Consider the following 25,884-nt stretch of genomic DNA (forward strand, 5'->3'; position numbering starts at 1 on the left):
AGAGAGAGAAATAACTTTGATTTGCACCCTTCAACAATGACAGGGGAGAAGGCTATAGCCTAAACCCACTTTCATTCCCTTAACCATCGGCCGTAATCCCTTGGAGCTCGGCAGCGTTCAGGGCGAGACCGATGAGTTTGCGTTGGTCTTCTGCTTCGTGGCTGAGCAATAAGGTCTCCCAGGATTGCACATTTCTATTCAGGTCGTTACAGAAAAAGCAGCTCCAGACCATGTGGACTAGATCTGCAGTGCTATTGCAGTGCGTACATCTAGGATTAAAGACTATTGGATACCATTTATTGAACAGTTGAGGGCTTGGAATATTGGAATCACCCCGGTTTGCAATTTCTTCCACATGATTCCCTGTTTCCTACTGAGCTGTTTATCTCCGGCTGGATAGGTCTTACAACCGAACTTATTATGAGAAATTTTTTCATGGGATGACTTGAAACCGGTGTGCGATTTTATTCACGGATATATAATTGCATCCGGTAGATTTTTATGCTAGAATGTGAATTCAGAGATTTTCATTTACGTTTATTACTTTTTCTAATCCAAATTCGAGTCTTCGTCACAAAATTATTCAATTACTCCACCCATTACCCATATGTGCGTTTGCATCAGCAACGCACCCCGGCCAATCCCCCGTCGTGGGTATGTGCCTTCAGCGTAAGGGCATCATCATCTTCATCATTAGGAGCACGAGAGGAGCAGACAAGGTGAAGGAAGGCGCGCGAGATCACGTGAAGCCATTCTTTTCAGTCTCCCGTTTTCACGAAAGCACGAAAGGCGTCCCTGGTCACGATGAGACCCCCGTCCTTCGGGTACACCAACCGCCCGCAGACCGGACACTCCCGCACCATGACCACTACGTATCCTCAGGACACTATGAGCTGCAGCGCTGCCCGGAGGACCACGGAGGAGTTTTCGCTGGGGAACCTCACGTACAGCGTCAAGTCGGAGCTGCCGTCCTGCCCACCGGAGAAGACGCAGTCGTGCGACAGCGAGCGACGTTCGGTGTCGCCCGCGGCCAGGCGCTGCGCCTTCAGATCTGAGGGTCAACTGCGGCCGATGCTGCCGCTGCCCCCTGCTGTGAGGTCCGCGCAGCCCCCGTCACTTCTTCGCCTCACGGGCGACCGAGGGGTCAGGGCACCACAGCCGGGGACCTGCGCCAGACACCTCGGACAGCGTGGACAAACCGTAAGTCAGGCTATTACATAGACATGAGACCGCGACCTTCTAAATGGGTTACATTTGGATGCCTTTATTATGTGGTGTCGACTTGGATGGTGACCTGAAGATAGTCGGAGATACAACTACGCCAGCAGAATACTTGTGTTAGATCTCTGCAGTTGGAGACAGCCTGGAAGGGGAGAGGGAGGCAGGGGTATTTCTGTTCGTGGCTTCAAATCTCAGTCATGGCACTATGTTATTTGTTGTAGGGGGAGGAGGAGGAGGAGCAACTAAGAAAAGTAGAAAGGTCCTCATTGGTGGGCTCCTACTTGTCCAAGAGTCCACGCGCCTGGGCTTCACGGAGAGCTCTGTCCACTAGTCATGTTCTATCAGCTGGTTGAACAACTCGCAGAGAGGCCTGAAATTAGGAGGGAGATGGGTTGGGTATGGGGGAAGTGCCATGGGTAGGGGGCATTCCCACACGCAGTGCATGAAGGTGGCCTTTACCGCCCCACATGTTGAGCAGAGCGATAGGGTTAAGGGTGGTAGCGAGGAAGGAGGTAAGGTGAGATGTAGCAATCTCTCTGCAGATACCAGCAAAACGCGCTGTATTTTGAGTCTACTGTACGGTGAGGTGTTGGGAGGGGAGGGGGGTGAAGCGGCTGTTTTAGGAGTCGTGCAAAAAAGACGCAACCAGCTCGACGGAAAGCCACGACGAAAGGGAAACAAAGTGATTGCTTTGGTTACCCTGCACAGAAACAGCTAACTAGGGAAACACGTGTTAATGGCTTCCACAGCAGTTAGATGACTTGCTTAACGCAAGCAAGGCAGCAATGGGATCTAGTTGGTTTTACATATTTATGGAATAAACGCGCTACACTATAGGAAAGAGAAGGCAGAACAAAACGAGGTGCGCACGACAAGCGGTCTTGCCGTGTGCACCTCGATTTGATTTTCGTCTCTTTCCTAGTGCATCGCGTTTACTCCATGAATTGTTTAACGTGCCGAAGAAAAAGGCTGGTCAGACTGCGACAGTGCACGTAAGGAGCCTTTGTCAACTATAGATAGATTTAGCATAGCGGATACGTACTATCGTACACTTTTACCTGCTAAGCGGGGGCCTCATGCGCACTCGCACTGGCAAGGGCGGCCCAGGTGTGTGCACTGCGCATGCGCATCCAGCGTCGGGCAATCAGATATACGCATCCACTGGCGTAAACAGCTGTGATAAAATCGTCTCTTGCACGTTACCGTAGGCAGCTACAGGCTGTGCAGCGACGAAATAGAAAGGAAGACACGTTGTCCTGCCATCTGCCTTATCTGCAGAGAGTTGTCCAGCAAGGCTGATTTTTATTCTCAATATCCAGGACTTCGCGGCGCCGTGAATGCTTCCACAGAAGGCCTCTTGTAAGCTACTCGTACTCACGTGGCTGTGTACTGGCCCCGTTTTGCATCTGTTTCTCTGATTATTGTCGCGACGTTATTGCATTGAGAACAGAGGGGCGCCTACGGGTTTCCTATTTTTTGAAAATCAAACTTTTATTCGTGTGTTTTAATGAGCCTACAGCGCGAATGATAATAAAGGCACAGAGGGAATCAACATGTGAGAAGTGCTAATGCCGCGTTCCTTCTGTCTAAGAAAATAATATGATAACGCTGCGAATTACAGCGACTGAAGAAACACACAAATGACAAGACAATCTTTCCTGTTCACGTTGCTCGCACCGTATTCATATTACTTTCAGCCGAAACAAGAGATATACTTCTGTCTGCGCTTCCATAATCTTTCGCGCTGTAGGTTCCTCATGACCTATCACCAGCTTGCTCAACTTTATTTTGTACTTTTAGGCGCGCAACACACTTCAACGTAATAGCAGAGGAGTTCCATGAAGGGGCATACTGACCGGCGGCCATGTCTGCGTGTATGTGAAGCCGCCACCTGCAAACCGTGGGAGGTGGTGTTTAGGGTGATTTCCTCATTCCAATCACCCTCCCGCCTCCCCCTCTATGAGTGGACATAATGTACGAGGGAAGCAGACAACGTCGGGGCGCAGCGCTACGTCCTGTTGTTGCCTCTTTATTTACTTCATCAGCACATTGTTTCCACACTGAACATATTTAAGCCACAAAGAAATGCTGGACCAACTAGCCCCATTTTTCGCACTGATTAATTTATTATGCGTGTGTTTGGAAAAAAGAAGAGAGAGACACAGCACACAACCATATAGTCAGCACGGAAAATTTTTCTCGTGAAATCAGGAACACGAATACCGCCACGCAGTCATAGGCTACGTATGTGTCAAACCTAGCTTGCACATTTGGTTCCACTTGAATGAGCTGCGCCCCCATGAACCGTTTGATTTTCTCGTTTAGCAAACAAGAAACGTAACTTCTCTGGCAGGTTTATAACGATGAACAGCGGTGGACCTAGAAGCCAAAGTATCGCTGAAACTGAAATTACAGTTGTACAAGCGCCTGCGTAGGTTTTCGGGACCTTTGCCTCTCTGCGGTTAGAGCACAAAACAACGTCTGCCTGTAAACTTCGTTCCGGACTGAGGTTAGAACTGCTTCTTACAAAAGCGTGATCTGAAAAGCCTTTTTCAGAACCCCGATCACAAAACGGTGCGTGCACATAAACAGGGGAGGAAACTCAGTGGCAATAGCTCTGGTTCGTGAATTTATGAAAACTTTAATTCCATTGTGGAAGCTTTGTTAGGTCAAGGTTTTGCGCAGCTTAAGTTGCCGATAGAGAAATTGCAGAAAATTGAGGGATGGAACTACTATTGGATCTCAAGATGTTTTTCTCACCTTCAAGTTCACAGCCCTGAAGTTTTAGCTTGCAAGCCAGTGGGAATGTATTCCCTCTTCTTGAGATCCGGATGTACAGTGTCTGGATATGGGGTGCCTCTCAGTGTGCCCTCTCCTGGGGACGAATGAGGGTGGTTGTTCGAGATATTGCAGTGAATACTGCATCATGAGGGTGGACGAGAATTTCGATACCTTTCGCTGCCACTGCATCAAAAAAGTTATACTGGTTTTTGGTGACGGTCCTTTCCGTGCATTTTTTGCGCAGCGTTTTGCTGAGCCCTTGCGGAAGGCCACCGAGCCGTCGGAAAGCTTGCCGGAGGCTCTGCCGAGCCCCTGGCGCTGCCGGCACGCCATAGTGTACAGCTTGGAGAGCGACTCGGGCACCACGGGCAGCTCCTCCACGAGCAGCACCAGCAGCACCAGCAGTAGCACCACCAGCACCAGTGGCGCTAGCAGCAGCAGAACGGCAGTGCTGTACGTGGGCTCTTTGCGCGCACACTGTAAACTATAGACTACACCCTTAAGGACGTAAAGCCGTCTTTACCACCCATACAGCATGAGTAAATTTAGCGAAGAGGTGTCGTCGATATGGTCACGCCCATTCCACAGTGTTCTCTTTTCTTGTGTCAAAAAGGTTTTTCTGCTACAAATATGCCCATAGAGATCGCTGGGAGGCAGTGGTGTCTAGGGCTGTTCTGAACTAATTGGTGACGAAAGAGGAAAGGCAGGTGTCCAAATTTCGTATTGCACAAACAGCATATATGATAAATGATGCAATATCTGTTGAAGTTCTTAATGGTGGCCAACTGGCCAGCTCTTTCTGCTCATGCGTCACGTAACGGTAAGAAGGCGTTACACGCTACGAAAGCGATAAGGAGGAGCGGAGGAATGCGAAAAGGATGCAAGCGGGACGGTCGTCTACGCTTTTACCGCTAGAAAACAGTGTTATACTGTTGCACTGGCCATTTATAACGATGAAGGTAAAAGGGAAAGCGGAAGCTCCAGTTTAAAGCGTCTCATTTTATTTTCTCTCCAACTGGAGCGCATAGCGGTGGCCTACGAGGCCAGCAGTCGCCGTGACGTGGCTTCTGGGATCATTCGAGTGTGCTTAGAAGGTGCAAATTGAACTTTGGCCTTGTGCACCCTCCTGGACCTGCCGCGGTAGCTCAGTGGTTAGGTGGCTCGGCTACTGATCCGGAGTACCAGGGTTCGAACCCGACCGCGGCGGCCGCGTTTCGGTGGAGGGGAAATGCAAAGGCGCCCGTGTGCTGTGCGATTCCAGTGCACGTTAAAGATCCCTGGATGGTCGAAATTATTCCGGAGCCCTCTAGTACAGCACCTGTTTCTGCTGTTCTTCTCTTAGTCTTCCCTCTTTTATCCGTTCAATTGTGGCGCAATTCAGGTGTCCGCTTATGTGAGACAGATACTGCGCTATTTGGTTAATGCGGCGAGTTGGCGTGTTGGACATAGTTTTCTGGAAAAGCAGCGCTGAACAGACGAGGACAGAGACGAGGCGACAAGGACGGGCGCTGAACTGACAACAAATTTTATTGAAGGGATTCACATTTATAAACGTAGTGCAGCTACCGTTCGCGCATGTTCAGGAAAGTCAGCTCTTTTGGTGAAAGGGCGATAGAGGCTGTGCTGACGCAGCCCTCTCCCAGGCTATATATCTGATTTGATTCAGCTATTTCTCTAGTCATACGTACACTGCTCTTTCTGATTATGGAGGTGTCACAGAGTGCAGGAGTACAATCTAGGCAAGTGATACAGTGACTTGCGAGGAAGCCTTCAAAATCTTTTCCCTCGCGTGCATTTTTCACGTTCAAGGCATGCTCTCTTAACCTCTCGTTCACGCATCTCCCAGTTTGGCCAACATACGTCTTTCCACAACTTAACGGAATTTTGTAAACTACACCTTCTGTGCAATCAACATAAAGCCGCCTATGTTTTTTGCCACAGCCACGCTTCTGGGTCGCCTCCGGATTAGTGATCCTGCAAAGCTTGGACAGCTTGTGAGGGGCAGAGAAGACCACTTTCACGTCGTAACGCTGGGCTACCTTTTTCAGATTGTGCGAAAGTGAGTGTATGTAGGTATAACAGCTACCTTCTGCCTACGCTGTGCGCGGCTATCGCACGTATGCACCTTGCTGCGCATGTGTTTTAGGCAGCTTTCAGCGACTGAAACCAGGAGGTGGTGTGGGTACCCAGCGCTAAGCAGTCTATCTGCTTGACGATTGAATGCTTGCGACATCAGATGCGGGCAGGATTTGCCGAGAGCGTTCTTGAGGCAAGACATGGCAATAGCTCGTTTAACGAGCTTGGAGTGGGCGGAGTTGAACGCCAGAAGTGGTTTGTTGGCGCGCGGTTCATAGCACCAGCAGACACCATCATCTTTAAAGTGGAACCGGATGTCTAGAAATCTAATTTGGCCATTTACTGGAAGTTCGTGGGTGAGGTCAAGAGGATTCATCACAATACCGAATGAACCCAGTACATTCTTACTGATACGTTGAATCGCCTGCGCGTCACAGTCTAAGACAACTAAAAAATCGTCCACGTAACGAAAAACCTTGATAAAATTGCTTTCCATGGGAGAAGCGAGCAGTTGACGATCGAAATGAGCCAGCAGAAGGTCACTGAGAACCGGGGCTATGCAGGACCCGATACATATACCCTGCTTTTGTAGTTGGGGCATCCCTTCAAACTGGATATAGGTTGATTGGAGATAAAACTTTAAAAGTTCTAAAAAACCCCCAACTGTGACCCCCGCAGTATTTTGAAAAGCAATGGAGCCATATTTGTCAATGGAAAGCTCAACGCACTCAAGGATGAGCTTGTGAGGTAAAGAATAAAAGAGATCTTTAATGTCAATGGAGAAAGCCTGGTAGCATTTGTCAGTGTTAGTGCTAAAAAATTCTAAAACCTGGTTGGAATTGTTAACAATAAACGGGTCGTCCACGGGTAAAAGCTTAAGATGGAGCTGTAAAAAACGAGCAACAGAGTGCTGCCATGTACCAGTTTCAGAGACTATGGTTCTCAGTGGCACATCTACCTTATGGGTTTTAGCGCTAAAAAAGACATCTAAAAAATCTTTCTTGCTCTTATCGATCGCCTTGACAAGATCAGATAGATTCAACCGCTCGCAAAGTTTCTTCGCTCTGGACTTGACTTTGCCTAGAGACACCTTTGCATGACCTGAAAACACAGCAGAAATAGCTTCCCTAGATTTGGATATGAACACTGAGCTAGGCAATACAGCGAATCCGCCTTCTTTGTCAGCTAGGAGAAGACGAAGCGAGTGGTCACGTAGGAAACTAATTACACGTCTCACGGGTAGACAGTGCTCGGTACTCTTCCAACGATTAAGGATGTCAACACCTTCTGAGACAAAGCGGGTGCTCGCTTCGGTCGAGGTGAGGCGCGACACCTGACGTACTAAAGACAGTTGTTCTAGCCTTGATTCCTTGGGCGGTACCGCAAACTTAGGGCCGAGAGAAAGGACACGACTGACGTAAGCTGGCAAAGTTACATCACCTATGACATGCACCTTGCATTGTGGTCCTTGCGGCTCATGAGCAGGCCTGGCCCTCAGTCTTCTCAGCACTTGTTGCCAGAGGAACTCCGTTGTTTGGTCGGCGAGGCTGTGGAACGCCCGCAGCTCACGGTGGTTCGAGGAATTTTGTCCCATGGTGCAGACCTGGGCACTCAGGAGGTCGCGGTACAGGCGTGCTTGGCGTCTCCATTCCGATCGGAGGATCTTAACAACGCGTATTCCATGACCGAAAGAAGGCGGAAGTCCACCGAACAAGGCGCTGAGATCTTCGGGTAGTCGCTTGGCTCGAAGGCAGAAGGAAAGTTCCCGAGCTCGGCACACTGAGACGGCAATGCGTGAAACAGTAGAACACGGATCGGACAGAACACACGAGGAAAAAGAGCCCTTTGTACTAGAAATGAACTTGGTTAATGCGGCGAGTTGGGCGTGTTGGTACATAGTTTTCTGGAGAAGCAGCGCTGAACAGACGAGGACAGAGACGAGGCGACAAGGACGGGCGCTGAACTGACAACAAATTTTGCCTAGATTGTACTCCTGCACTCGGTGACACCTCCATAATCAGAAAGAGCAGTGTACGTATGACTAGAGAAATAGCTGAATCAAATCAGATATATAGCCTGGGAGAGGGCTGCGTCAGCACAGCCTCTATCGCCCTTTCACCAAAAGAGCTGACTTTCCTGAACATGCGCGAACGGCAGCTGCACTACGTTTATAAATGTGAATCCCTTCAATAAAATTTGTTGTCAGTTCAGCGCCCGTCCTTGTCGCCTCGTCTCTGTCCTCGTCTGTTCAGCGCTGCTTTTCCAGAAAACTATGTACCAACACGCCCAACTCGCCGCATTAACCAAGTTCATTTCTAGTACAAAGGGCTCTTTTTCCTCGTGTGTTCTGTCCGATCCGTGTTCTACTGTTTCACGCATTGCCGTCTCAGTGTGCCGAGCTCGGGAACTTTCCTTCTGCCTTCGAGCCAAGCGACTACCCGAAGATGTCAGCGCCTTGTTCGGTGGACTTCCGCCTTCTTTCGGTCATGGAATACGCGTTGTTAAGATCCTCCGATCGGAATGGAGACGCCAAGCACGCCTGTACCGCGACCTCCTGAGTGCCCAGGTCTGCAGCATGGGACAAGATTCCTCGAACCACCGTGAGCTGCGGGCGTTCCACAGCCTCGCCGACCAAACAACGGAGTTCCTCTGGCAACAAGTGCTGAGAAGACTGAGGGCCAGGCCTGCTCATGAGCCGCAAGGACCACAATGCAAGGTGCATGTCATAGGTGATGTAACTTTGCCAGCTTACGTCAGTCGTGTCCTTTCTCTCGGCCCTAAGTTTGCGGTACCGCCCAAGGAATCAAGGCTAGAACAACTGTCTTTAGTACGTCAGGTGTCGCGCCTCACCTCGACCGAAGCGAGCACCCGCTTTGTCTCAGAAGGTGTTGACATCCTTAATCGTTGGAAGAGTACCGAGCACTGTCTACCCGTGAGACGTGTAATTAGTTTCCTACGTGACCACTCGCTTCGTCTTCTCCTAGCTGACAAAGAAGGCGGATTCGCTGTATTGCCTAGCTCAGTGTTCATATCCAAATCTAGGGAAGCTATTTCTGCTGTGTTTTCAGGTCATGCAAAGGTGTCTCTAGGCAAAGTCAAGTCCAGAGCGAAGAAACTTTGCGAGCGGTTGAATCTATCTGATCTTGTCAAGGCGATCGATAAGAGCAAGAAAGATTTTTTAGATGTCTTTTTTAGCGCTAAAACCCATAAGGTAGATGTGCCACTGAGAACCATAGTCTCTGAAACTGGTACATGGCAGCACTCTGTTGCTCGTTTTTTACAGCTCCATCTTAAGCTTTTACCCGTGGACGACCCGTTTATTGTTAACAATTCCAACCAGGTTTTAGAATTTTTTAGCACTAACACTGACAAATGCTACCAGGCTTTCTCCATTGACATTAAAGATCTCTTTTATTCTTTACCTCACAAGCTCATCCTTGAGTGCGTTGAGCTTTCCATTGACAAATATGGCTCCATTGCTTTTCAAAATACTGCGGGGGTCACAGTTGGGGGTTTTTTAGAACGTTTAAAGTTTTATCTCCAATCAACCTATATCCAGTTTGAAGGGATGCCCCACCTACAAAAGCAGGGTATATGTATCGGGTCCTGCATAGCCCCGGTTCTCAGTGACCTTCTGCTGGCTCATTTCGATCGTCAACTGCTCGCTTCTCCCATGGAAAGCAATTTTATCAAGGTTTTTCGTTACGTGGACGATTTTTTAGTTGTCTTAGACTGTGACGCGCAGGCGATTCAACGTATCAGTAAGAATGTACTGGGTTCATTCGGTATTGTGATGAATCCTCTTGACCTCACCCACGAACTTCCAGTAAATGGCCAAATTAGATTTCTAGACATCCGGTTCCACTTTAAAGATGATGGTGTCTGCTGGTGCTATGAACCGCGCGCCAACAAACCACTTCTGGCGTTCAACTCCGCCCACTCCAAGCTCGTTAAACGAGCTATTGCCATGTCTTGCCTCAAGAACGCTCTCGGCAAATCCTGCCCGCATCTGATGTCGCAAGCATTCAATCGTCAAGCAGATAGACTGCTTAGCGCTGGGTACCCGCACCACCTCCTGGTTTCAGTCGCTGAAAGCTGCCTAAAACACATGCGCAGCAAGGTGCATACGTGCGATAGCCGCGCACAGCGTAGGCAGAAGGTAGCTGTTATACCTTACATACCCTCACTTTCGCACAATATGAAAAAGGTAGCCCAGCGTTACGACGTGAAAGTGGTTTTCTCTGCCCCTAACAAGCTGTCCAAGCTTTGCAGGATCACTAATCCGGAGGCGACCCAGAAGCGTGGCTGTGGCAAAAAACATAGGCGGCCTTATGTTGATTGCACAGAAGGTGTAGTTTACAAAATTCCGTTAAGTTGTGGAAAGACGTATGTTGGCCAAACTGGGAGATGCGTGAACGAGAGGTTAAGAGAGCATGCCTTGAACGTGAAAAATGCACGCGAGGGAAAAGATTTTGAAGGCTTCCTCGCAAGTCACTGTATCACTTGCCTAGATTGTACTCCTGCACTCGGTGACACCTCCATAATCAGAAAGAGCAGTGTACGTATGACTAGAGAAATAGCTGCATCAAATCAGATATATAGCCTGGGAGAGGGCTGCGTCAGCACAGCCTCTATCGCCCTTTCACCAAAAGAGCTGACTTTCCTGAACATGCGCGAACGGTAGCTGCACTACGTTTATAAATGTGAATCCCTTCAATAAAATTTGTTGTCAGTTCAGCGCCCGTCCTTGTCGCCTCGTCTCTGTCCTCGTCTGTTCAGCGCTGCTTTTCCAGAAAACTGCGCTATTTCCTTTCCCCCAAAACCAATTTTCAATTTTAGCGTCCGGAATTGTAATATATTACCACTGTCAATTTCAGCGCCTTACGTTGGCGCATTATGGAACAGTGTAGCAGGCGGCGCTGGCACTAGAAGGACTTTATGTGTTTGGGCGAACATTAAGCGATTTTCCCGTTTATCGCCGTTGTAAGGCTCTTAAATGCCTACAGGTTGACGGTCGCGCGATGTTATTAGACATTCAGAAGGTTGTCGATATTTTTGCGTCACCTAACCAGCGCCGTTATGAAATCGATGTCTGATCCAATTTCGTTTTTTGAACGTAGACGTATAAACCTTCTGCGACTGACACTGCTCCTCGAAATTGATTACTGAACAAGTACCAGGAAATTGATGCAAAGCTTACGCTGTGGAAGAACATTACATGCAGCCATTATTTTTAAAGACAAATTTTCTGCAGTCTGATACAACTAAAAAACGCAGCGTCAGAGGGCCCCTCCCAGCCAGCCAATGACGTCGGCCGATTTTCATTACCCTGCTAGCGTGAAAATGCAGGGAGCGGCGCCACACTCAGGAGAAGGGTTTAGCCCCGACCATAAAGGGAAGCGATTGTCTCCTTTCAACTACCACTCCGTGCTTTGTGACACCACGGCCGGACTAGAGACGCGGCAGTCGCCACCACTCGAGTCCGGTCGTGGTCAAACCAGCAGGGTCAAGAGAATCGGCCGACGCCATTGGCTGGAAGGCGGCCCTTGACGGGGAAAAGCCGCTGCGTTCTTAAAGTTTTGCCCGACAATAGCATGTATTCGGGTTGGTTACATACTGGCCGGCCCGATGCGTAACTCGTATAATTGCGCTGAATACTTTTTCATGATTATCGCACAGTAAGACTGTACACAAGACAGCGGGTGGATTTGACGAAACGACACTAAACGCACATTGAGGTCACACGAAGCTAGGAGAGAAAGGCAGGGTAGAAATGAAGCTGAGTTTCGCGTTATGCGAGTGCTGGTACGAAGCGTAAAAAAGTCAACTTCTAATACTTTGGCATGTGACTGTGAGATGCGGTGGAGCTTAGAGTAGGCGAGCATGGCTGGAGCAAGGAAAGGCACCGGTATGTCTGCGGTTATTTAAAGCAATAGCATCACATTTGGACAGGCTATGTAGTAAACAGAGTTAATGTCACAATATGTCGTGACCAAAAACAATTGACATCAGCTGGTCGCCATTGGGATCACTACTGAGGTCGGCCGGGAGTCACCGCTGTTTTGCTCATGTGGTTGAGGGATACCTGGTGCGTTTGGGCCTAAAGAGGGCGTTTTTGTTGCGTTTGGAGAAGGGAGCGTGGGACAGGTCGTACAGATATATACTGGCCAGTTCTCCTTGTGGGTCAAGAGCGGCGTGTCGCACTGGCTCCAAGGCGACTCACTCCGCCACAGAGTGACCCTATCCTAATGGAGGGGCAGCGAAACAGATCTACATCCGCCCACTGCATTTCCGTTTGCAGTGCTGCTTGTTGATGACACAGAGCACTCATATTTTGCAGTTAACTCCAGAGATGCTCTATATTTTTCTTTCTTTATGACCTAGGACGCACTCAAGTCCAACTTTATCGGGCCAAAATTTTGAAAATTCTAAAATTTCGAGATACTGTTATAGAAATATTGAAGGTAACTGTCCATTATTTTAATATGTAACAAAAGCTTCGCTCAAACTGTTTCCAGCGAACGCATAGTTGAGACTGCCATAGAAAACCAGTGGGGAACGCTTTTGACAATAGCAAAAACTTTAATAGGTGAAAAAATACAAGATTGACGTCGAGTGATCTGCGGATATATTGATTCTTTTAGTGACATTTTACATTATATGAAAAAATAGCGTTCATAAACAGTTTCCCGCTCAAAAATGCTTTTGCCCAGAATTGCTCGGTATGCTTAGCCACGGTGACTGGAACTCACGAACCCGATCAAAATCGCCCACAGGGGCATTCTCCACCGTGTAGCATGAAAAGTTACTCTGATTTTAAAAGAGTTGAATTCTCCATGTGCTCCACTCCTTCGGCCCGTAGGACGTAGAAAAAAAATTGAATTTTGAGTTTGTTTTTCGATACAACATTCTGGGCTTTATTCCCGATGAAATCTACAATGGCGGCGATATTTTTGGTCGATTATTTCCCGCCTCCTGCCTCCTGTAGGCGAAGAAGGATAAAAAAAAAACGAGGAAGGGGCCAACAAGGTGTTGAGGGGCTCGTCTGACGGCATGTGATGGTGCCGCGTCGCAGGCCCTCGCGTTCGGTGCGCATCGGCGGCGTCCAGGAGGTAGCCGCGAAGGGTCCTCAGCTCACCATCGGCGCCGGGGCGGTGGAGCGGCGTGACGTGTCCACGTGCACGGACAACGTGCCCATCGAGCCCCGTGGCTGGGGCGGTGGCGGACTGCCCCTGGCCGTTGGTGGCGCCGTGCTGGCCGTGCTGCTGGTCACCTCGGCAGTGGTCACCGCCGCCAGGTTGGAGAGGCGTGTCACGGCGGCCTCCGACGAACGCCGCCCGCGCGACGCTGCTGGTGAGCTGCCTGCAAGGGAGAGCACGAAATATCTGTTTTAACTCGTGGAAGTTTCCTTTGTTCATTTCTTGTCTTTGCGGTTCGACTCAGCTAGCAACTCAGGTGTCCCAGCTGACGGTTGTCAAGCATTTAATAAAAGGCAGTCCCTGTGAAACCAACTAACAGCTGTCGAATTTCACGTGGCGTAATCTGCAGTATTTTAAGAGCGTTAGATCTTACTACTCACGTTTGTCAAGGACGCGTCTCTGCAATGAAGGTCAAATAGACCAGAACATTTACCGCGTGACCATACTGTATCACACAGCAAAAGTGGCTGATACGTATACTTTGGATCCGTTATATATGTGCCAGTACAGCGGTCATCGAAGTGGGACCCCCTCCGGGACCACCATTTGCAAAAAATTTTGGGGCCACTTTTTTTGTTTAAGAATGTTTGAAGCGATGTGAAATGACTTGTCATGACCCTGAGGAAAAAATTACTATTTAGGATGAAGCCCAAAATAAATGAAGCTTGTATATGCGTACATGTATATGCAACAACGACCTTTACGCCCCCAAACCGTGCGCTCCGAGGACCTTCAGACGGCCATCAGTGCCGAACCGTTTGTTGCAGGGGGTTCGGGATGGTTTCAAACGATTTGTAGTGTTGTGATGTATACATTTATAAAATTTATGAACTGATATAACCAGGAAATATACCGCGCATAGTGAAGGTGGCTTTAAATCGCGGCAGTAGTGCAAAATAAATAAGGTAGATGGCGCTGGTTTTACCTTAGAAGAGACGTTTCCGGAAAAGAATCATCCGCGGATGTTTCGGTTTGGTCTTCTCCACGTTTGCTGAGCACACCGATGTAAACCGCTGAAGTTCTCGCAGCTAACGCTTTTAAGTCGAATACTGAGGCAGTATTGGTGCAGAATGTTTTTTTCGTTCTACAGAGTAATTCATTAGTAAACATAAATTAGCTTTGCTGCCGCAGTGGCTCGGTGGTTGTGGCCTCGGCTGCTTACCCTAAGGACGCAGGTTCGATTTCTGCTGCGGTGGTCGAATTTTGATGGAGGCGAAATTCTAGAGGCCCGTGTACTCTGCGATGTCTGTGCACGTTAAAGATCCCCAGGTGGTCGGAATCATCCGGAGCCCTCCAATAGGGCGTTCCTTATAGCCTGAGTCGCTTTAGTACGTTAAACCCCATAAACCACTAAATAGCTAAGTTTCTAAATATGGACTTCATGATTGACCCGCCCCAGTGGCTCAGTAGTTAGGGCGCTCGGCTACTGATCCGAACTTCCAGGGTTCGAACCCGACCGCGGCGGCTGCGTATTTATGGAGGCAAAACGCTAAGGCGCCCGTGTGCTGTGCGATGTCAGTGCACGTTAAAGATCCCCAGGTGGTCGAAATTATTCCGAAGCCCTCCACTACGGCACCTCTTTCTTCCTTTCTTCTTTCACTCCCTCCTTTATCCCTTCCCTTACAGTGCGGTTCAGGTGACCGCTGATATATGAGACAGATACTGCGCCATTGCCTTTCCCCAAAAACCAATTATTATTACTCCTTAAAGATTGAAGTGGCAGTTAACAAGTTTGAGGTGTGGAAAAACTGCTTACTGTAATTTTAACATTGTAATGTTATCACCAAATCACCATTTACGTAAAGTAGGAAATGAGACCCGTCTCAGACAAAATAATCTGCGTTTTTTCGGAGCGCTGCCCCTAACAATGTTTTGCGTGTGTGCTGGGCGAGAGATACGCGCCAGCACCTCTCACGTTTTAGCTTTCCTTTACGCCTGGGAAATAAACAAGCGTAAAAGGTACCGTGTTTCAGGCAGCTGTTTTCTAAGACGATCTAAAGCTTTTGCACTGGCACATCATTTCCTGTACTAATAATTATTGAGCTACGTAATGAGTATTTATTAATTATTAACTTTGGAGATAAAAATGACTACGCCTTGCAACCTCAGACAGTCTTCAGTTGGTTGCATGGGGCTAGGACCCTCCGTCATTTTTAAAAGTTTGGTTACGCATTAGATGCGACACTTGGTGTAAAGTGGCGAGTCAGAAGTTGCACAAGTGACTTTTCACTCTAGCGCCAGATTGGCAATGTGTGACGCTGCAGTTCAGGAACTCGCCGAAAACGACAGTGCCAGGTCGCTCCCCAGTATTCACTTTCAGGGGTGGATGACGAGATAATCATCGCCGGCAAATAAATTTTTTTCTGTGTTTTCTTTTTTTTTGGGGGGGGGGGGGAGGGGGGGCTATACGGTGAATGGTCGCCTGTGTTCTCCGCTTTTCGTTATAAGTACGATACGCTAGGTAGGCCTTTGTTACGATACTGAGGCAGTGCATTTAATGGCTGCTCAGCCTATTAGACAAACGGTTTTAAAACATCTCGTGTGAGTAACTGAGTAGTTTTTATAGCTGGAACATTTTATTCACAAGTGTGTTCAAACGGATTTCTCAGAGGAAAGCGTCTGTGACCACAGAAGTTGCATGGCCATGCATAAACATGACCAAATGATCGCCACCGCTCGCTAGGTTTGCTATTAAAGACGCTGAGCATTCCCCTATCGTTTACAACCTGGCGCGAACGTGCCTAACGGAAACTACCCTAGCGACAATTCAGTGATCACGGATGCTTTGCGCGGTGACCTCTTGCGCCACGTAGAACACGCGTTCTTAAGTGTTCAGCGGCGGTGGATAGGACAGGGTAGGAGAACCTTTCAGCAGAAAGAGGGTAGCAAGGAAGCCGAAAGGTCCTGGCTCTCGGCGGCGGCTTCGGTCAGTCGGACGAGTTGTAGCTGAGTCTCTGGGTCGGAGCTCAGTTGTAAGGCCTCCCATTGGTCTTTCGACTTTGTGTCGTCCCTCCCAGGGGGCGTGTGGACACTATCGTTTGCAAAGAGCTAGACTTCTTCCAGCGGTGGTGGATACTGTGTACACGGCAAGCTGTCACGAGTCAATTCTAACTGGGCGAAGTGTGGCACTTGCAGGCGGGCACAACAATCGTTGCCGAATTTAGGAAAGTCCGAGAAGGGAATTTCATCCGCATTCAGAGTCGCATGCCCGTTTACGTGTCTGTGGCTTTCAAGCTCAAAAATACTTCGTTTCGAATAAAATCACTTTATTTGATAGGAGGAGGAGGCAAAATATTTATTGAGATTATAAATACTGGGTGGGTTCAGTAGGAAAACCCATTGGTCGCCATCATAATCCGACCCCTCTCAATCAGCGATTTCTGGTCGAGGGGACTGTGGCTATGGAGCGTTGCCTTCCAGCGCTCATATGTCGGATCGGGATTGCTGTCCAAGTCCGGGTTTTTTTGACATTCCCAAAGTGTGTGAATGAGTGTGCCAACTCCTCCACAGAAGGGGCATTACGAATCGTCGGTGTCTGGATAGCATTTACTCATCAAGTGGAGATTGGGAAAAGTATTAGTTTGTAGTCGCCTGATTATGTGGCCTTCAAATTTGCTAAGTGATTTGTGAGAAAGACAACATTTCCTTCTTATGACCCCATAGTGCGTCGTAATTTCTGCGTGGCTTAGTAAGGGTGAGGGGTTTTAAACTGTGTCAGAGGCTGCGTGCCAGATGCTCGGAGGAGGAGAGCTCGAGCAGCCCTGTTGGCCGCCTCACTGCCCGTCGTTGAGAGGTACCCTGGCGTCCAGAAGATCTGGATGTTGGAAGGATTAGACCTTTCCAAAATGTCCCAACACGGAGCGCCAACGTGACCTCTGAGGTAATTGCGTACCGCTGCTTGCGAGTCGGAAATAACCGTGCCTCGCTGTTTTTTGATATTGTTAGTGTGACAGCTGCTTCTTCAGCCGATGTGGTATCCACCACTTGGATAAAGCTGCTTGCAATTATCCCCCCCCCCCCCCCCCCCCTGCCGGGGTGAAACTGCTGCAGTTGCCGCGACCGCGTTAACGGGTCCAACCTCATCGACGTAGATCACGTCCTTGCTTCCATCCCAGAGCATAGAGAGGTGTCTAGCTATGGCTAGTCAGCGTCCCCTGTTGTATTCTTATCCATGCGCTGGCGACTTCCGAGGGTGGACGGATTCACAGCTTCTGTAATAATTTCGTGCCAGGCTTAGATGTTGAGAGCCAGTCAGTTTGATCAATACGGTGGACCTCTATTAGTTCGTCGATGGTGTTATGGATCCCCAGCTGTAGTAAGCGCTTAGTGGATGTGCATAAAAGGAGTCCCAGCTCCGCCTTAACTGACTTTCGAATAATAACATGCAGTTGGTCTTTCTCCTTTTTACTGAGCCGTAAGTACGGATGGCGTATGTTATCGTAGAGAGAATGAAAGCCTCAACTAATCCGAGAGCCTCCTTCTCTCTTAGCCCATTTTTTTCTTGATTATCCGGCGTTGCATTCTAGAGACTTGTTCGGAATAGGCTTGGAGCTGTCTGATTGTAGTGGTGTTAGTGTTGCCGCTGGGTATGACGGCTCCCAGGATCTTGATCTCTTTCTTGATCGGAATGCTCACACCCTGGACCGTAATAGCGACCGAGGGAGTGGACGGCAAAACTGTCTTATTCTGTTTCTTGCCCCGGTCGCTCAGGAGTAACTCGGGTTTCTCGGGAGAGCACGTTAAACCATGCTTCGCCGCATGCTGGCATACGACATTTGCGTGCTCAATGCCTTGGATGTGGTCTAGCTTCTCTGGTAGCCCACGCAAAGCCAAGTTGAAGAGAAGCGGAGACAAGATGGCTCCCTGCGGAGTGCCCTTGGAACCTAGATTGAACGGAGAGGAAGTCCGATCACCAATACTTTTGACGCTTTTCTATTGGAGAGAAAGTCCCTCCCGTTATTATATGTGCGGTCACCACAGTTGACGCTGTTAAGCTCATCCAGTATTCCTTGGTGGTTGACATTGTCAAATGCCCCTTTTAAATCGAGCGCAAGGATGGCCTTGACCTGACATCTGCCGGGGTTGTCCAGAATATCCTCTCTGATACGGAGGAGAATATCCTCTGTAGACAGCTTTTCTCTAAAACCATACAATGTGTCCGGGAGAATATCATTATTACTCAGGAGTCTCTTCAGACGAGCGTTCACGACCCTCACGAACAGTTTACCCAGACATGACGTCAAAGAGATCGGTCGTAAATGATCAATATCAATGAATGATCAATGATTGTGGCAGAACCACATTCACTACGCTTTAACGGGACGGTCTGTGCAGACGCTGCAGTCTCTGCGAGAGGCCTACTCTCGTAGAGGAAAGGCGGTACTCAGTTAACAAGCATTTATTATTATTATTAGTGACTCTTTATTAAAAACAACAACTGAAAGAAAAAATGTTGCTAGCCGCAGCATGTGCCATCAAAACCTGCGCTGCCGCTACCGTGAGTAATATGACGGAACGTACAGGAAGAGGGAAACAACAAGGAGAGCGCTAAAAAGAAAGGATAGGAGTAGGGAGGCAACCTACACTGCCGCCTTTACCAGAATTCATGGATTCGGAGTGTATGGGAATTCGCCAGCCCTAAAAAAAAATGAGGTGGTTAAGCTAAGCCCACGTTTTGATGCTTTAATTCAGAGAGAAGATGACTTAAGGCTGCAACCTCGGTGTCTGCTGTGGCTGCAGGAAATTTCTTCGTTAGACGAGCAGTGTGTATATAGGCTGCAAAAGGAAGTGGCTATTCTTTGTCCTTCAAATTTGTTCTACGGTCATGGTAACAGCACTGCGTGCTCATCGTAATCGTGCTACACGCTACGCTCGCTGCCCATTCGTTTCAGGGCTGTCGGGCACCGAAGCGGTGCTGCCGAAGGCCGCAGCAACCGCACCCACGCGGCGTGAGGGGCCCGGCGTAGGGGCCGAGGAGGAGGGGAGCGGGGCGGCCGCCTGGAAGAGGCCGTCCACTGTGAGCGACGAGGAGGAAGAGAAGGAAGGTGTCGACGCGGACTCGACCACTGAGCGGCCGGCCATCAACCCCGGGTCGAGCGCGGACCCCTCTGGCTACGGAAACGCCAGCGGTCCCGCGACCGGCCTGAATCCGCTGGAGCTCCCCTTCCGAAGACCCGTGAGTGCTGCTTCCAGAGCCTGCTTCGCACGGAATTATCAACGGAGCTGTTCCTAGACATGAAAACGGCTCAAACCTGAAACCGGAATCTTGAACATTGGCAGTTTGTCATTAACAGATACACTGCAACACGCGCAATGCAAGGCCTTGTAGATATACAATGACGTACATGGCGCCTGCACTGGCTCCTCACCTTACAACGGCGTTTTGTAACGGTCTTTCACAGTCATTTAGTGTGGGACGATAACATCAGGAAGGAAATATGAAGCGGCGTCTTAACTGGGTGTTCCTGTTATCCTAAAGACAGCTTTGGAAGGCGCGGCTGCTGCCACCCATCCTGTCGACCGATAACTGCGCATGCGTAATGCGGCTATGCTCGGTTGTTTCTCGGTGGGCTTGCTAATGGTATAGGCTATATCACTCCTAAGAATGGCCGACTAATTACGCGAAGGTAGGAGGAGGTCACAGTGGCTGTGTAGAGAGGGAGGGGGCAGTTTGGGTCATTCGCAGTTAATGTAGTGCGGCGCACTGATCTGCTCGGCTTGCGTCGACGTCGCACTGGCTTCCATGTTGGTATTTTAAGGGCCCGGTAAACCGTGTTCGTTCCTCTAAGCTTGGAGGAAGCCATGTGCGGTGCACCAGTGTGGCGCCTTCTAGGTCATGTGCAAAACCATCTATTGCACTTTAAAGGCTGATTCTCAGGTGAAATAACGCTTTTTACTAAATTATAGTACGCCTGTTTGCAATAATAAAAAATAATCTGGATTGTTGTTCTCTAACGCTTCATTGCAAGGAAGGTCATATAAGACATGCAGTTCCCGCCGGCACTCTATGGCCTCGTCACAGGAAACTCTTCGTTGCGGCGCGTGTGCAGGGCCTGACTGAACAGGGTGGCGAAGCATCATTAGCCCGCTACTGATCTCTCATTGGGATAATTGCCATTCTATCGGTGTGTTCATTGCCATTTTGAGCCAGTTGTCATTTATTATTTGAGAGGGGATTTTAAAACCACATGCAATAAGCCTTTTGCTGCGCCAGCGTCGGGCGCACCTTATGCCAGGAAATTTCCTCATATCCTGTCCTCACCTTACTTTCTGCCACTTCTGACAACGTTTTTCTCCTATTCGTGCCCCATGTTGTTACCCTTACAGAAGAGAACCGGCTATCTGCTGTGCGGATTACTTGCTATGTTTAAGTCAGATGCTTCCATTATTAACGCAATAGCTTTAAGGAGCTCGTGTAGCAGAAAATGCGGCGTCGTTGCCGGATCCGCAGGTGGGCCACCTTGGTCACGTAACCTTTTGGCGTCATAACAACCTTCCCATCGGATTGTGGGCAAACAGCGCACCGTGGCAGGTGGCACTTAATGATTGGTCCGGAGAGGATCGTAGGGAAGAGCAACGTGTTTCCCACAATTCTCACCGTAGGCAGCAGCTGCGATTGCAGGGCAGTGATGAATGGCTTAATAAGCGCAGTACCACTGCGCCATGAGGGGTATGACGAGCTCCAGAGATATATTAATATAGAGTATAGAATGAGCATCTTCATTCATATATGAGAATGAACCGATTAAAACTATCGCGTCGTGCATTTAAGGCGGTGCTTAAGTGTCCCTTTCATTTTTTTTTCCAGCTAGAATATCTTCCACTCAGAGTGTATCTTCAGTCAACGCTGGTCTCTTCTTAAAATTATCCCCAATACTTTCTTCTTGTAGCCAGGGTGTATTTAGTATTGCAAAAAAAAAATGGCGCTTTCTGCGGACAGGGGTCAAATTCTCAACGCCCGCATCCATGCCGTCATTCCAGCAATACCATGCTAACATAGTTTCTTTAATGATCCTTTGGGCGTAGACGAAGCCCGAGTGCGGGGCAGTCTTCTACACGTACTGCGCCGAGGCCCGTCGCGAGTTCCACTACCGGGCCTCCGCGGACGCCTGCCTGGCGGTCGGCGAGGAGGACCAGGTGGTGCAGCTGTGCAACCGGGGCGCCAACCGGTTCGCCTCGTGGCGAGACTGCGAGAGGAGCTGCGTGCTGGCTGAGCCGCCGATGGAAGCCTGCCTCGACCGGACCCTCTTCATCGGCTGCAGGAGGTACGGGGACCACGCGCGAAAGGCGTTGGCCGTCCACCGTAGGTTCAAGGACGAAGAATGAGCAGAGCGCAGCAATTGCAGGTGTTATCTTCTATCTTCATTTGGGTGCGGATAGTTCATCACAACAGTACCCAAGGGCATCTGTGGAACTTAGTCCTTTGAAACAGTTCTTGATTTTGTAGCGGTAGCTACACTACTCCGCCTCTTCGACGCTTCAGCGTGGCACACTTGAGCCCCGTGGCGGTGCCGTTGGTCACGTGGTCACGTGGTGCGGAGCAGCTGCTGCTGCCGGCGGCGCGGCGCGCAACAGATGCAAAAAAGAGCTGTGCGCATGCACCGTGTCAAGTGGGACGAAGATGAAAAATAAACGCCCAGCGAAAGGGAGCGGCGAAAGACTGACTGTGCAGTTCGACTGAGCTAGTTATACTCGGCCAGACGTTGCTATCGCCTCACTCCAGGTTTAACCAAGGCTAAACCACAGCAATTTTTAAGGAGAGCGTCAAAGAAGAAAAAAGTAATAAAATGCAGAATTTGCTTCCTGTATGCAACGCGCCCAGCTTCCTCTGTTAAGCCGGACTGTGCCACATGAAGTGACCATAGCTGGAGCATTCTCGGAAACGCTTACTCGACCCACAGGAGAAAGCGGCAGTCTCTCTTACTATATGATTAGACCACGCAGTTTACTTGGTAGGCCTGTTTACGTGCGCGGCCATATACCGCGTGTTGCACCTGACATGTTCAGCAAATTTTAAAAATGAGCTTAAAGATAGCGTTTTCGGAAGTGAAGTTCACCAGAATACAGCTAAAACATGCTAACTAGGTTGGTTTGTCAATACTGACTAGTTGACCTTGTAACTATAGTCTGTCTTCTTATTTACTCTGAGGCATGTGGCCCACAGGGATTAATATCCATACCAAATTTTAGAATTTCGAAAACTCACTCACCGTCGGCGGTGTGGCCCAATAAATTTTACCTACATCGCGTGAAAATATAGGCGTTTCGAAAAACTTGCAGGCAAAGCAACCCCTCCAGTGCATTTAACTTGTCGAAATGACCAATATTTCTTGGGCCACTGCGTCGAAATTAACTACGTTTTGAAATTTCAAAAACCGAAAGAGACATTACTTACACGCCTCCCAATAAATAAGGAGATAAAATGTAATGGCTAAAATGTTAACTATTCAATATTAGTTAACCAGCCTACTAGTTAGCACGTATAAGCTGTATCCTGATGCGCTACAGCACTGACAATGCTATGTCGATAAAAGCACTCTTCCAAGTCAGAAAACATATTTTTAAAACATTTCTGAACAAGTTAGGTGAAACACCCGGTATGGATAGCTACAAGGCATTTATTTGGTCAGAGAGGATTTGTAGTGCAGCCATCTGCAGGTATATTTATATGAGGGTGCTAACCAGCTGCACCATGAACACCAACCTTCGTTATAAGATCACAACATAGGTGTTGAGGTGCTGTGCATGCTGACTGCCTTCGTGATGTAGAGCTCTGATGCTCTGACTGCTGCTCTGGATCATAGAACACCGTGCACCATTTCGACGGTTTATATAGGTGTGGTATACGCCTCAAATGTTTTGTTCATGTCTTGGAGAACCCCCCAAAAAACTCCAAGCAATTTTCGTTCTGTTGAAACCACATGCTATGGTACTTTCGGAAGACGTTGTTTTTTCGGCAGCAAAGGAAGCATTTATTGCTGTTTAAAACACGCTTTAAAATTTGAACATATTTTTCCCGCCACTCAATCAAACCAGCGGCGTCAAAAACAAAAAGTGCGATTTGGTCGCCACTTGAAAGTGAATGCTGATGAGCTGGAGTTCACGCTTATAACAGATTCATTTTCAGAGAAAGTATCCTTTAACGCAGCAACCTATCGATATCGACTAACGTCAATTGTTATCAATGTCCCTTTATCAATAATGCCAGTTTGGAGCGGTCGAGACTTGCTCAAAAAGTTGTTCCACCTCCCACTTGCGTCTTCGGTGAAGGCCTATTCAGAGCAGTTTTCGCGTTAGCTTTCGTACGCATGTGCTGTTCGAAGGAGTGTGAAAGGAAAGTGACACTTTATTATTAGCATGCTTTCGTTGAAGAACACCATACCTTTCGGTTTTCTTTGTTCCTAGTTCCCCTCTCGACAGGTTGTACCCGCAGAGCTTTTTCAAGCTCGATGAGAACGTATAAATATAGTTTTTTTTTGTTTAGTACAAATGAGAGTTTATGTTCACATTGTCATAGCTGTACTTTTCATAAAAGAAGCCTCCGTGTACTGTCTCTCAGCTATGGAGATATTGATTTTGCCCATTTCGACCACGTCGGATAGTGCATCTAAAATCCTTTTTCTTTACTGCACGGTGTTTTTTTTTTCGACGTGTTTCTCTTATAAAGTTAAATTTTACGCAAGCGACAATTTTGTTTGAGTTTGTCTTTCATTGAATTCCGTTCCCTCTAGCATTTTTTTTGTGTGCTAATTTTTATAGGCTTTTAAAATATCGCCATTGAAAGCCGTCTTCGGCATTCAATGTCTGATGTTCAACGTCGCTTTCGTGAAATTCGCTCCTAAATAATTAACCTTATTCACAATGCTTAACAACTGCGAAAAAAGTTTTGCTTTTCATGTTTCATGTTTTACATGATGCTTTTAGAGAAATGTAGTGGGGATCTGCGGACAGGTTAGGCAGCCCGTGTACTTCAGCTTCTTCTGCTAGTGTTCCAGGACCTTGTATTTTTTCTTGATGAAGGTAAACACATAAAAAAAACTATGGCCTATCTCGCCGTCGACAGTAGGTACAAGCATGAAATGCATTCCAATAACGGCATAGAAAATTCTATACCTCTGGCTTCCTTCTGAAGGCGTTTGCTTCCACACTGTTTGGATGAGTTGAGTGGCAGTGGTTCTGACCCGGGAGTCATGTGGTAGCGTTCGCTCCAACACACACAACAATGAGTCTATCGCAATGACAGTTTAGTGATGTTAGAATGATATCTACTGAGGCTAGGAAGAGCGCACGAGGGCAGTATTTCATCAGCAGTAACCGCACCGTAAAAATTTAAAGCTAGCTTCGGTAACGCCGAATATATCGGCGATGAAATATGATGTTCTTGCCTACCCCCCCCCCCCCTTCCCCACCCCTGTTTCTCCTCAACTTATACGCGCCGAAGCGTCAGAAAAAAGAAAATAAAAATTCGGGACTGCACCCCGTAGCAGCCTGTGCGGGAGGAGCGCGCCCAATGAGGAGGCTCACCCAGAATGCCTGTTCACGTCATCGGGGTAGGGGCGGCTAAGAACATGTGGTGAGGTGCCGCCCTAATCGGTTGCGAACATCAGTTACAAAATTAGAAATAAGTTACAGGATACACGCAGATATTTTAATTTTTACTTGAGTACCCTTGTGTCTTGAATACTTGAATAACACCTGAATATTGTATACTCAGGTGTTATTTAAATTTGTCTCTCTGCTGTATGTTTTCTAATTTAATTCTTCTTTTTCCACTCCCCTCTGTAATGCCTCTCGCCATAAGGGGTACAATAAATAAATAAATATATAAATAAAGACCACCTGTGAAGATATGTTGAATTATAATATGACCATCAACATAATTTCAGGGTCCCTTCAAGCACTCTTATTTTGAAGACTCGCCGCGCCTGGTCTGGAGACGCGCCTTCCAAGCGATGTGTCGCTGTTTTTCACGAGCAATCTTCTCTTCTCCTTCGCTCGATAGACATCGAACACCCGCGCAGCAGGCTGCCTTTTTCAGCGTGTCGACTTCTTTAGCGTGCGTTCCGCTGCATACCGTTCGGACTGGGGTTTGGCGTCAGGTTCGGCGGTCTGCTCGGCTTCATGACCGGTCGATATTCGCTTCAATCGGCTGATTATGGAATCTAGAAGCACTTCATGCTTGAAAATCAGCAAGGCACCTAATTTCTGTGCAGACAGGACGTCCGCTCGGGCTGGTGGTGGTTCGACGGCCAGCTGTGCGTGGCCTGGAGCTTCCCCGGCGGCGGATGTCCGGCCAACGGGAGCGCCGTCTTCTCCACGGCCGAGCAGTGCACCAGCCGCTGCACCAACCCGCGCTACCCGCCCTGCTCCGCCCCGCGCTCGGCGCCCTGCGGCAGCGGCCTCCTCAAGTTCCCCTTCTTCGCCGCCGAGGCCCCGTCCGTGGTTCGCGGGGGCAGCGCGACGCGGTGCTTCAGGCTGTCGACGCGCCTGCTGTCCGCGCACCGCTGCCTGGTGGGCGCCAACCGCTTTCCGTCCCGCACGGCCTGCGAGGTGGCCTGCAAGAGACCCACTTAGCGGCGGCGTGTGGCCGGGAGAACAGTGTAGATGT

At 48.7% G+C, this 25,884-nt stretch overlaps 1 protein-coding gene across 1 annotated transcript; it reads left to right on the forward strand.

Annotated features, from left to right (window-relative positions):
• Positions 1-804: 804 nt before the first annotated feature.
• On the forward strand, positions 805-25,884 carry LOC144097813 (uncharacterized). Its single transcript, XM_077630441.1, has 6 exons — positions 805-1,200; positions 4,247-4,455; positions 13,154-13,431; positions 19,169-19,452; positions 21,303-21,541; positions 25,490-25,884. Exons 1-6 carry the CDS (start codon positions 805-807, stop codon positions 25,848-25,850), a joined length of 1,767 nt encoding a protein of 588 aa, XP_077486567.1. The 3' UTR covers positions 25,851-25,884.

This window comes from Amblyomma americanum, chromosome 7 (assembly GCF_052857255.1).
Source record: "Amblyomma americanum isolate KBUSLIRL-KWMA chromosome 7, ASM5285725v1, whole genome shotgun sequence".
NCBI lineage: Eukaryota > Metazoa > Arthropoda > Arachnida > Ixodida > Ixodidae > Amblyomma > Amblyomma americanum.